Raw genomic sequence first — 13,887 nt, forward strand, 5'->3', positions numbered from 1 at the left:
ATCTAGCTGTGTTTGTGTTGTTGTAGCTCAGTTGACTACATGCACAGCACATACAGGCTCTATGACACTGATACAGGTTGACCTTTGCAAAAAGAGGCCAAACATATTTGTCACACTTAGTCACTGAAAGGGGAGGGTCAAACCCACAAAGAAATTACTTTTTGTTACCCTTATGAAAGTGAATTTCCCATTGATACTGCGGCTAGAGAAAACGGGCATATGAGAAAAGATAGAAACTGTGTTGTCCCATTGTGTTTGTGTGAGTGTTTCCTCCAAGTGTATTAGTTGTAGCTGGGTTAATAATACATGAGCAGTAGAATGATGAAAATGGATATCAAATATTTAACAGCTCATTCATTTTCAACCGAAGGCAGTCTGACTGCCCAGCAACAGCAGAGAATATTCAAGTGACAGTATTAGCTGTTGGTCAATAATCAGTAATCTTGCTAAAGGCTCATATTATTGTGGATCTGCTGGGGACATAGTTATGTCATATGTCTATTAACGTAACAAGTTCAAGGGGCAGGAAGATGAACTCCTTATAAGAGATGGTATGAGAGCAAGTGCACAGGCTGACGCATATGCCTCACGTGACATATTGCGCTTGACTCTTCGTCAGCACCTGAAGCAGCGCAGGAAATCGCTGGCGTTATGGAAATGCATGTGTGACAGGGGAACCTGGCACTGGGGTTCACAACCTTGCTGTTATTTTGAGTGGGCAAAGCAGGCGGTCCTCTTAGATCAGGGCACAGAGGGATGCCGAAGGGCTTAACAGGATGGCCTACTTCCGTTCTCTCTCAGCTGTTTAATGACTGAGTGTGATACCGGACGCTGTGGGAGTGGCCAGAGGTTACAGTTGCTATCCCAGACATCTCTGTGAAGAGCAGCTGCCTCTTCATCCTCCTCCTCCTCCCCTTCGTCATCCTCAGGGAATGAGAAAACCACAGGAATGCCAGGGGAAGAGGGCAGGTGGTTTTGGCAGGCTTCAGGGAATCAATGTCATAAGACACCTCGTGCCTTAACAGCACCATACGGATTTCCCAAAATTGGATAAAAGTCAAATTCTCCCTCATTATAGTATTTCTTGTACAAATCCAAATACTCACTGTGAATCTTCTCAAGCATGCAACTGTCACATGGACTGCCTCCCTCTACCTGGCCTTTTGTCCCTCAGAAATACACACCTGCCCCATGGGACCTACTGTAGAGTTTGCTAAGTCTATATTTAGGCATCTTGTGACCATGGGCTGACCAGGAGGTACACATGGGACAGCAGCTGACAAATTCCCATTCACACTCCCATGCATATATGGAGCCACAGTCACTCATTCAGTGTGTGATAGCATGGGAGCCCTGAGGAGCTGCAGCAGGGGCAGAGGCAAGTCATGTGGAGTCACCTTCCTGCCAGACAGAGCAGATTTATACTTTTTAAAATGCTTGATGGAAAAGGGGTGGGACCAAGTGGAGAGAATATACTGGAAGTTAACACATTATTAGTTGAATATTACCAATTAAAAAAGACTCCCTGCACTGTTTTAATTTGTGTTGTACCCCACAAATACTATGCATGATTTAATCTAAATATCTACTGTATATGCCATGAACTGACATGTAGCGTGTTTTTCTATATTCCTTTCAGGATTCAATTCTAATATCAATCTGCCAGGAAGGGAAGAATGCGGCTCTGCCCCCACCTCACCATCTCTGCAGCTACAGGACAAGAACGCCAACAACCACACACATCCTCACTCCTCAAGCCCCGCCCCCGTAGAGAACGGCAACCAGATCTCCAATGGTAACAGTGTGTTGCACATTTACACAGATTATTCAAAAGCACATTACTTATCATATAGATTGACCAAGTGGATCAATGCCAAGGGTGAAACTAATTGTTCAATAAATAAACTCAAAAAACATTATCAAGTCCAGCAGGTTGAATACATTTTGAATGTATTTACAAATATACGTATGTAAGTGTCATGTTGGTGTGTAGATGTGCATCTAGATGAGCAGAGCAACAAAATATCAGGCTCCATATAGGCCATGTGATTCTAAATAAGGAATATGCTACTGCTGTAATTAATGTCCTAAAAAGTCCTACAACTAGACTAACTCCACTCACTTGCAGTGAAGAAAGTAGTCAGGCAGCCAGACTAAGCTGTTAAATCATCTATTACCCTTTTGCCCATGTCACAACAAAGTCACATAATCACTTACTTCATCTTAGAGATAAAATCTTGAGATAAAAGCACTGCATGGGCACCAAAGAAGGGGAGAAGGAATATTACATGACATAATGAAGTGACCTGAGCTGGAGAGTGATCGCAGTATTCCATAAAGGGATATTTCACTGTTGGAAATACGAATATATCTTTAAATTGGGTCACTTATGTAGTGGAAATGTGAATGAAATATGGATGAAAGACACCAAATCCCAGAATGCACTTGCTTCGCTGCTTTAGAGTCCACTCCCAAGCCACGCCTACTGTTTACAGACAGACAGACAGACAGACAGTGAGGCAGCATTCAACTCAACTCAAGTGTGTTTTATTGTCATTTCAACCATATACACAAAACAACGTTTCACTGTGGCTCAAGTGGTGTTACACATTTAAAATATATAAAAACGACATTATATAAAAACGACATATGAAACAGGCTACATTTAGTGCACACACATTATATGCTTTAAAGTTCAGCTAACGCATACTAGCATTAGCGCTTGGTGGGCTGTAAACCCCGAGTATAAACACAGCCGTACATTTGCGTGGAATTTAGAATGGTCGGCATTTAACACATGTCCAGGTACACATGTACACGTGCGGTAGTTTGAATGCACATAATTGTTGTAAAAGTTTGCTGATGAAAAGAGAGCCTGTTTAGCGAAGATTCAAGCTGGCTGACACTCGGTTTTCTGCGGTAAGCTTTGTGTAAAGACCAGTCCAACCCCCTATGGGCGGTTAGATCCACAACTCCCTCTCGTCCGATATACTCGTTCTAAACACTTTTCTCTGGGCCAGTAGGCTATTCCGTTGTACAGTCTGGAACACTGCATTTACGACCGTGGTTCATTTTCAATATTCTTGCAAAACCTCCAAACTTTCTTCTTTTCTAAAGTACACAGTGCAGCTCGTGTGGGAGATCTTGACAGAGCTCCAGCTCAGCGGGTCTGTGAAGGGGGAGAGGCCGACAGGAAAGGCAGCAAACCCGGCCAGCAGCCGCCACCTGTCCCGGCAGATTGTGGAGCTCGTAAAGTCCGACACTGTCTTACCAAATTTGCAATTAGCCATCAATTTTCATAAAACGGCCCATATTTGAGCTTTACATAGTTGATTTCTCACATAAAAAAAGTCTCAGAAGTGAATTTTGTAATGGAATAGCAGAGATCTGCATGACCTACATTTAGAAGACTAACTGACCTCAGATCAGTTAGTGGCCTATGTCAATTTTGGGGCGTTACAAAGATAGAAGGTAGTGTCAAATGAGGAGGAATTGAGAAGTTGACGTCAACTTTTAGCTTTGTTCAGATTTCCCTGTTTTCAGCAACAGTTTCAAATTGAGATTTGCAGAGGAAAGACGTGTCAATGGGATTTTGAGGTTCTATGTATGTCCTATTTACCGTTTACGTTTTTCAACTATGACAGGGTAAAATCGGTTTTGCATTCTATCACCCCTTTAATGCTAAATCGGAGAAGTATCCCTTTAAACGTTCAAAGAGTTTGACAACTACGGTGTCTTTTCATAACATTTCCTTTTGCATGAGAAAAAGCTTTTTCAACCCCTGCTTGTGTTGAATGGTGTGGTGTCCTTCATTCTGTATCTGTTTGTGTGGGAGGACTTGCAGTCAGATGTTTGTGCTTTTGATATTGTGTGTTCAGGGTCGCTGGAGGATGAGAGTCACAGCAAGTCAAACTCCTCCAGCTCCACCTCTCTTCACAGACACATGGACAGCCATCATACTCAGGTAAACACACAAAGATAGGCACTTAACAGTACAAACGCACACTAACACGCAGACAATGACAACACCACTGTATCAGGCCAGTTTTTTGTTGTGGGTTTGTTTACATTTTGAATGGACAGGAAAGTGGCCTCCTTTGAACAAATGTATCACTCATGACATGTGACTCTTTCTCTGGCTCTGTAGACTGGTGTATGGTTACAGGATTGAATTGAATGTCCTGAATACTTGCACACAAGCTCACACACATGCAGGAACACACACACATACACAGCCTCTGATATAACTCACACAGCCTCTGATATAAATCTGATGACCAAGTAGAAACCATCCAGAGTGAAAGAACATATTGAAAACTAAGACACACCACAAACTGATAAATGCACGTATTTTAGAAAGCCATAACATATAGCGGCTTACCAGCTTGATCACATTCACATGACTAAACAGCATACAAGACCTCCTCAGGGACAGCCAGTCACAGCATAGAGACACAAAGCTTTCATGTCTATTATCCTGTGCTTTACCTTTGTACTTTGTCTTTTATCAACAAAGGCCATATTCTCTTTTGATTCTTTTGTCTTACTAGTCAATCATTCAACTAAAAAGATCCATCCTTGCCTTGTGATTTATAGAAAGACTTACCACAATATTATAACAACTATCTGAGAACACTCTTTATCCTTTTTGTCTTGCCACTTAGTCATATACCCACTCTGAAGAAATAGCTTGGTGGGCAAATTATGTATTGGACTTATAGCTCCTTATAACTTTCACTTTAGATTATTTCTTCCCATTAAAGTTTAACTGTTACCACCTGAAAAGTATTTACTGGCAGAGAAAAGACAAGATCTGGTTACAAATAATACACTCACTACTCCTGAACGGCTAATGTACACAGGATCTGACTGCTTCACTACCCAGCTCCGTTACAACTGGCAAAGACGATCATTCACTATTCTAGCCTGTGTGTGTGCGTGTGTGTGTGTGTGTTGTGTGTGTGTGTGTGTGTGTGTGTGTGTGTGTTGTGTCCACTGGCCCTGTCTCTTTGGACCACTCCACTATCTTTATACTGGATGTGTTTGTATGTATGTATGCAGCTCATAAATACTACATACAGAATTAATAACCAATCTGCTGAGCTGCAGATAAAATCATTATTTTAATATCATGACATCGTCCGACAAAATAAACAAAAACGCAGGTTAATCAAAAGCAACTGTGCTGTGAGATATGCTATATTGACATTTAAAATGCATGGTCTTTAGAAGCATCAAAAGGTTTTCATATTCATGTACATGTATGCAAAACATGAAAAATGTGGGCAAAACAATTTCAAACTGTGTTAGAAATGTGGCTGCTGAGCGTGGCTGCTGAGCGCTGCTGGAACGCGTCAAATCCGAAATCTGTTTACATTCGGCAAACACATACTCAAACACACATGCATGCACGCATATTTTCTCTCTCCTGTTACTAAGATCATGTCCACAGGCTGAGCAGTGAACCCACAAACTCTAAAAGAAAATTAGATTTATTTAAGACACTGGCTGTCATAACAATAGTCAATTTACAGATGTTTCCATTGTAGCCAGATGTTGCCATTCTATAGCCTAAAAATCTAGACGCACCCTAGTGGCAGCAAATTTATTTTGCAGCCAGGGGGGTCTAGGCACTCTCCGTTGGCTTGCGAGCTGGAAAAACCAAACTCTGGTCAGGCCAATCACATCGCGTATAGAGTCGGTGGGCGGGCTTATGGCTCCTGCTGCTGGGAACAGCGGTCTTCTGGAAGACTTGGGAGTTTTGCCGGCTGGATACGGCAAAAGTTTAATCTATCAACTAGCTTCGCTACCTTCTTCGTTGCTCTGCCTGGTTGTAGCGCTATCCTATTGCGTGCAGAGGGAATTTGAAAGACAACCGTTTTCCCACCTCCTCGGATTGAGCCCTGTCAATGGTGAGTTCCCAGACCCAACATCTTGATGTGGGTCTGGCTTGTCAGGCTAGCCATTCTAGCCTTTACTGCGCAGTTGTTCCACCACTGCATTGGTTTCATTTGGAAGTCAACATAATGCAGGTTACATATGAGGTAAAAAGGTCTTTTATAACGGCGTCCACACTGTAAATGCTCTCCTCAATATTCTGTGTCATTGCGTCGTGTATTCCAGGATGCAGCTGTTTCGTCCCGGTCCACACTCATAAGAAGGATTCGCCACATGGAAACTGATTCAGATTCATCGCAGACTGTATCATTCAATGATTAAGTGTCACTGTCAGTGGTGCATGAAGCACAAGAATGAACAAAGCACATAGTGTCCCACTTTCAGGGAAGCAAAGGACTCATCATTCATAAGACACTGCCACTAGAGATGTGAAGGCACACACTGTACCCACTTCACAATCCTCAGGTTGACTAAACATTTGGGGTGAACTCACCTGCTTATGGCTGCCTTCAAGAAAGTCTGAAGCCCATTCCTGCTGCTAATATAATAGTCTAGTTTTCCAAAGTTTTTCTTAGAATATGTGAACTATTGGGCTGTATGGAAAATACTTTCTTTTTTTTTTTTTTTTTTTTTCTCTCTCTCTCTCTCTCTCTCTCTCTGTCTATCGCTCTCTTTCTTTCAATTCTAATGAGCTTGGCTGTGTTACCCTCACTCCCTCCTTTATCTTCCAGAGGGGTCATCTCAACTTTTCTCCCTTCGGTGCGGGGGCCGCCCTCTAAAACAGTGAGGGGGGGCAGGGGTGGTCACTGGAAGCCCTGCTCATGTAGGGATGTGGTGAGTGTATGTCATTCCTCGCTGCTCTCCACCCTTAATAGCAGTGTTTTTCATAGACCCAGTGTGGGATCATGACAGTAATGAAGAAAAGTCTTGAAGTCTTGTCTGAGTTTAAAGTAATACTCCACCCAAAGTCTATTTTTGGAGTCCACTTACCGTCCTGTGGAGTGGCTTTAAATAAATTTTAGTTTGCTCCTTCATGGAGAATGGAGGCTGCAGTTATTTTGAATTCATGCAGTTACAATGGATTCCAATAATAATCAGTATCTACGGCAGGAACATAAGAACAATGCTTTGATCAAAATTCCTGGTTGTTTTGATTAAAATCCCCTGAATGTGTGGGCCCTTGGAAGAAAAGTCTTGAAAACCACTGCTTTACCAGGACATCATTTAGCTTTACCTGCTCCCCTTGTTTACTGTGGTATTTGTCCTTTAAACACTGGTCTGGAATCAGATTAGCTATTTGCCCTTTCTTCTGACTGGGGTGAAAAGTCTGATACTAGAATCAGTGATGCTGCTGCTGCTGCTGCTCTCCCCCCCACCTTCCCCATTTGTGAAAGGAAACTGCAGCTCTCTGCATCTGTATACCTGCTCATCATCACTGCCAACAGATATTCTAATCACACTATAATCTTTCCTTCTCTTTAAGGCTACAAGCTTTGTTTGTTGTTCAGTGAAATGATTTTTTCAGATTCTTAATTCAGAAAATGTGTACGTCAATGTGTACATCAGTTTATATCTATGCAGTGATGCATTGGGTTCTTGTGAGAGGATCAGCATATCCATTTAACTGAATAATTCTTTGACTTATTATTATATTGGCGCTGATATCAAATTAGACCATATGATGATGATTCATCTGGTAATTACAAGTACTTAGGTGTGTTTTCATGTATTTAAAATGTAATCTACTATATCGCTGACAATAACTATTCAATTTAAATAGACAAGGTTAATATGTCCTTTCGTGTGGATTACTATAAACTTCTGGTAGGATACGATACATTTTTTTATAAGATATTTTTTCACTTGACTTAGCATCTTTGAAAATGTTCTGCAAAGATTTTCTGCATTTGAGCTGAAAACTGGTTTTGTTTAAAAGTTTATAGGATAGTAATGAAGATTTCAATATGCATTCTAAAGAGAAGGTGATCAGTGTTGATCAGTGTTAAGTAAATGCCTCTTGTAGTGGACAGTAGGCATCCTTGTCCATTTGACGCTGTCCTTGGATTAGCATATGCAAATGCACATGCAAATGAGCATGCATACCAACTCTGATACGGATTATACTGCTAATGGCACTCAAACTTAAATCTGTTCAACAAAGAAGAGCTGCAGTTTTCGTGGTTGCTTATTCATCGGCTGGGATTTCAAGTTGTTAAATCCATTACACAACCCCGTCCTTATACCTTTTCTTTTTTAGATTATTTGTTGTCACTGGTGTTGCAGCTAACTAAGAATAACCCTGAGAAGTCACTCCAGATCTTCATCCTCATGTGTCTGATATTATCTCTGTGCAAAAAGTGGTGTGTCAAAGTGCGGCTACTCACTGTTACCATTGAAACGTGGAAAGGGAGACACATTTATCTTGGTTCCTTACTTCACTAATCTGGTGTATTGTCTGGAACAGGTTCATTACCATGAGTTCATTCAAGAGATGGGAACAACTCTGTGACCCAGAATACCTCTCATTTAGCTGCATTCCAGACTGTGTTTATGTAGGATTAGCAGATCTAATGGGATACATGAAAAGGAAAGGATGAAGGAAGAAGAGGAGGACGAGTAGCTCAGTTAGGAATGATTGTTTTGCTTGTTTTGGTTCCTGTAGTTAGTAGTCAACCAGACAAATCATATCTAGAATAGGCGGACTGTCTGTTTTGCCAGCTAAATTATTGGATGGTACAGAGATTCATATTCTTTGTATATCCCTTCAGACACAATCTAGGCAGAAGTAATGACGTTTAAAGTGGGAGAAGTGCTGCGCCACGTTTGCTATTCAGATTAACAACGCTGAAAGGATGAGAAAGACAGGCAGACAGAGAGCATTGGTGTCTCTGCATGTATCCCCCATGTTTGGCAGTGTTAAAAGGTATGTTTGAATAGAGGTTTCATGCTAGTTTCTCTGAAATCCCCACGTCATCAAACCCATCCAGTGAAATTTCCAGGAAAGAGCTTGCACGTAGGTCATCAATGATCATCAACATCTCTCCCTCTAATCATTCCCGCTCTTTTGCCACCCATTGCTTTCTCTCCTACCATCAACCAGTCTGGGTAAAATGGTTCTAGAGATACACACTATTAAGTGACCTCTCTGTTTTAGCTTCTTTGAAAGCTTCTTTTTTCCTTGTTAGTGTTGTAATGATTGAAGCTATAGCACCTAGTTTATTAGAGGGACCAATATATTTTTAATTATGTATGTGATGTACACACAGCATTGAATGGGATCAATCAGAAAACATACAGGAAAGTATAGGTGTTTGGCAGTAGATTGTGTGTTTTCTGAGGAGAAGCTCAGAGGTTATTGTCACACTCTGTGGCCTCGACATCCAGTCTGTGAGTGACAGTTTGGAGTGACTACTATTCTTTCTACATTACCATATTATTACCATAACATTACCAAGCCATTAACATGTTGGTTTGGATATCGGCTCCCTCCCCCATATTTCAGATGTATGAGGATGTTTTAATGGAGGAATGGAGTGCGGGTGTTTTATTTTGGCTATGAAATTTACAGCAATTTTATATTATTTTGTAACACTCATCCAGCAAGTCCAGTCTAAGTAAGGGATTCATGAATTAAAATTAATTAAAGAAAAAAGTCATTAAAAGACATACACCGCAAATAATCTACCATGAGTGTACAAATATTTGATTGGCCAACGCAGCACGGAAAAAGTTGAGCCTGTTTTAACTTTTTTTTGTGGAGGAACTTGACTGGCCAAACGAAAGCTCTTGTGGCTGAGAGCAAATTCCTGCAACCATGTTCCAAAAAGTTGTTATTAGCAGCATATTATTGCCAGTGGTTTTGGAATGAGATGTTCAACAGTCACAAATACAGTAAGTGCGAGGTTTGAGTGTCCACATAGTTGCCATTGGACAGAGTTTTTATGCATGAGGTAAATGGAATTTCTAAATGCAGCAATACCATTGCCACTTTGAAGATGAGTATTAAATGATTTATATTTTACAGGCATCAAGGCCACTGTGTGTCCATGTACAGTCATGCATTGTAGAAGGACATGGTGTTTTTACTTGTCTACTGTTCCAGTAGCTGGTGTTCCTGGCTTGCTCCAGTGCAGAGAATAGCCTGTCAGGGAGGTGTAAATTATGGATTAGGTTGCTGAGTATTGTGCTTATGAAGGTAATCAATGTTTATGTGTGTTTGAGTGCATGTGCACATGGAAATTCACAGGTGTGTGGTTCTCCAGTTATATGATGCTGGCTATGTGTGTATGTCAAAGTATGTAATGTGTACAATTAGCGTTTATTTGTGTACTTTCTGTATGTGTGCCTGTGGCAATGTCTTTGCGGAATGCGTCACTAAATGTTCTGTATGCTTTGCAATATGCAGAGAAAATGTTGCATTTCATGTACGCTAACTTGATTTAGCTCAGCTCCAACTCCAGTAGAGATGAATAGCGGAGGAAGGCCTAAAGGGAGCGACTGTTGCAGGAAACAAATTATGTAGGAAACTGCAATTACAGCATCAAATCTCATTTCCATCAGTTTTATGAGAATGTTAAAAGATAGGACTGGCAATTTATTTTCTAGATTTTTCTTATTGTCAATAAATCCCATGAAAAGACTAAAATCAACAATGAATTGATACTACTAACGCGTGTTTATACAATACAATACAGCTTATTCCTCTGTGTCATAGAGCTCCAAACACATCAATGAACCACACTATTGCACAGGTTACTTTATTATGATCAACATATATACATACATATGTTGCTGTAAATACTCAATAATACGGTGAATGTGTATTAATCAACGGCTAAAAATAGTCCTCAACAAATATACTATTTACTCCTGTTTGAGTAACATTAATTGATAACTTCAGTGCCATGTGTTTTAGGAAATTACTTGGCCTTTAAAACAAATTAATGGATGAATGTCAGTGTAGGGAGGTCAGAAAGCACTGTGAGAGAGAACAACACGTTTGCTTTTGGTGTTTGCATGGGATTTGTTGACAATAAGGAACATATACAGTATAGTCATGCCAGCCTCATACATGCGATTCTGTCTATGAGCATGAGGACACTGTTTTTGCACTTTAACAGCCCTAATCTAATCCTAATCTAGTCTTGATCATTACGGTTCGGTCCTGTTACTGGTCTCACTGACTGAGGCAGACTGGAATTCCTGTCTAATTGCTTTACCTGTGTATTATCCACAGAGCTGTGGAGAGGTCTGACAATGTGAGACTACCTCTGTCCTATTTTTTCTTGCTCTGTAGGTAGTAATCTCTATTGGAGACATGTTGATATTATAAATCTCTTGCGTCGGTTTTAGGATGCTTTGCAATGGCATTTTCTGTATGTAAAACCAATGCTTGTCATTCACACTCCCCTCTCCCTGCCGCCTCCAATCACAGCCTGATCATTTCATGTCATTTACTTGTCAATCCATTCAGGAGAAGTAATTACTTAGTGTGTTATTTGAATGTAAACATGCTATGTTCTTTCCTTGCCTCTTCTCTTTTCCTTCATCTACAGGTGTTCCAGCGGTTACGTCTGTCTAACGGGGATCAGAGTGCCGCCCTTGGGGAGCTTCTGCGAGGGCGGCATGTGCAGTGTGAGGGGCGGGGTACCTGGAAGCACCGTCCACCTCAGTCCCCACCCCTGCCTCCCACACTGCTCTGGACCAACAGGAAGGCCTCTCCATGACAGAGGTTGTGTGATGCAGACACATGTATTGGTTGTGAAGTTCCTCCCTCTCCTTCTCTTCAGCCACACTCGCGCATTTTTTTCAAAGTGGACCAAGTAACCTCAAAGCCCAGGGGCTAGGTGAAAGCTCCAAGCTCCAAAGCGTGAGCCTTGTCCCTGGGCTGAAGGTCCTGCCTTTGCGCCTTTGACCTTGACTGTGGAGGATTCCCCAACCTATGTGATAAAAGCTCAGCACTGTGTGATGCTGACAAGTGTTTTCTATGAAAAAAAAAAAAATGTGTGAAACTATAGAGGTCCATGGGGAGCTGTTTTTTGTGATCAACGAATTTATTAACAAAAACAGACAGTCATTATTTATTTTCAGTTCTTCTGAGACAGAATGAATGACATCCTTCAATGAGAGGAGAGAAGACGATTAGTGTTTTCATAGTAGTCAGATATTAAATGGCCCTTTTAGTCTGTCTGTTTCAAGTTGTTCTGTTGCGCACAAAGGAGCACCACCCCAAAACATGGTGCTGATTATACTTGACGTGCTGTCCTGTGATGTTACCATGAATGCTTGTGTGTGCGCCCCCCAAAATCGCAAACCTCTCTGAAGTTTACAACAACGCCTTCGTACACCTGCAGTTTTTAGAATCTGTGTACTGGCTTAAACATGGAACCTTTTCAGGTACAGCTCTCGCATAGTCTGTCACGTTTAGGCTCTAAGTGCTACTGCGGCCCTGGCAACGAGCGACCAGGGGTCAGGGTAACCTCAGTAATATCCCAAGGTGCACTTCTCTTCCCCATTGTTTCCACCAGCCTTTGAGGAACAAAAACCTCTGGCCAAAATGCAAACTACTGCACTACCTTTACTAGGAAAAGGCTATCTAACAAACAAAAAAAACTGCTTTGTTTTAAGGTATAAAGTTGAAGCTAAAATGACATAGCTTTAGCTGACAGGTATATAGTTCATGTTGTGAACATGGAACTCTGTGCCAAAGTGACAACTTGTGAAAAGTAAACTTACAAGTATAGTTATGAAAACGGATGTATACAGTAGTCTCCTTATATTCATATTCACAGACTGACATAAATGACCAAATCATAGCTGTTACTGCGGTTCAGTGGGGATTCACTCGACCGTTTCTAAATAGATCGGAAGAACATGGCGAAAGGCAGAGAAAAAATACAGTCTACACTTGAAATGTAGCGACTTAACTCTCATTGAGTCTCATCAGCATCTGAACAGTCAGTCCCTCCAGAAAAATGCGATTACTCGATCGTATAATTCAATGCATTATCAGCGAAAGTCCGCATATTTATGTGGGGGCCCCATTTTTCAAATTACATCACCGCGCCATAAATTGCCGGATTTCGCGCGCGAAAAAATGGGGGGGGGGGGCTTCCATGATTTCATAATCCCCCATTTCAGGCACATATATCTTAGCAGAAAGTTGAAAATGTCGTGTTACTTCACACAAGAGCAGCCGCGTTCCCCTGTTGCCATGGTTACTTTTATGTGTAATTTTACGGGGAACATCACAAGCAGGGTGTTGGGGGAAATCACTTTTTTTTCTCTTTTTCATCAAACCGCAGTTTTTGCAAGTTCCTGCAATTTCATCGCATAAAATTGCATAAATATCCCGCATATTCCATCGCATTTTTTAAGAAAACTCACCGCATAATCAAGGATTTTTGCCTGCAACAATCACAAAAAAACTCTGCATTTTTCTGGAAGGACTGAACAGTTTCATGTGTTCAGTGTTGTTCAGGAGACTGTGCAGAGCTCAGGAACTCCCGCACAGTTGAACTCTATTATTGTACAGATTGCTCCACCATAGGTGTGACGCCCATCACCTTCCCCATCCTTCCTTCATCTTCGTTCCCGTTTGACCCTACCAAACAGACCCCTTTCCCCCACTTGGTCTTTGACACTGACCCCACCTTCCTAATGGATCAAACCAGCTCTACGGGTGTTTCCATAGTAACCGCTTTGTAAATAGTGACCAGTGTTGTATGTTCTAGCTTTTACTATAGCAGGAAAGCACAGAGATTGAATTGAAAGACGAGGAAGAGATGAGATAATACTGTCTATGATGGTGAAACTGAGATTTAAGAATGTCTTGGGTTAGATGCAATGACTGAGGTAAAGAGAAGAGGTTTATTTTAAAATGTGAATATCTTTTTTTTTTCCAGAATGATTGTCTATGGCTATGAAATTATTTATACTCTATTTAATATTATTTGTTTTTTTCCCCTCTTGACCCCATTGTTCTGTTCT

The 13,887-nt window shown here is 41.2% G+C and overlaps 1 protein-coding gene across 9 annotated transcripts in view; it reads left to right on the forward strand.

The window, feature by feature from the left end:
* Positions 1-11,943, forward strand: part of myo16 (myosin XVI) — a 111,736-nt gene extending 99,793 nt beyond the window's left edge. For 7 of the 9 annotated variants that reach the window (XM_039817789.1, XM_039817787.1, XM_039817788.1 and 4 more), the window contains 3 exons: positions 1,640-1,795; positions 3,879-3,964; positions 11,454-11,943. In XM_039817789.1, the coding sequence (XP_039673723.1) occupies positions 1,640-1,795; positions 3,879-3,964; positions 11,454-11,624 (413 nt within the window). In that variant the 3' untranslated portion in view covers positions 11,625-11,943. Of the gene's footprint in view, positions 1-1,639; positions 1,796-3,878; positions 3,965-6,629; positions 6,739-11,453 lie in introns of all 9 variants that reach the window. The other 2 variants (XR_005640959.1, XR_005640960.1) reach the window with 2 other exon arrangements.
* The last annotated feature ends 1,944 nt before the right edge of the window (positions 11,944-13,887 follow it).

This window comes from Perca fluviatilis, chromosome 12 (genome assembly GCF_010015445.1).
Source record: "Perca fluviatilis chromosome 12, GENO_Pfluv_1.0, whole genome shotgun sequence".
Classification (NCBI taxonomy): domain Eukaryota; kingdom Metazoa; phylum Chordata; class Actinopteri; order Perciformes; family Percidae; genus Perca; species Perca fluviatilis.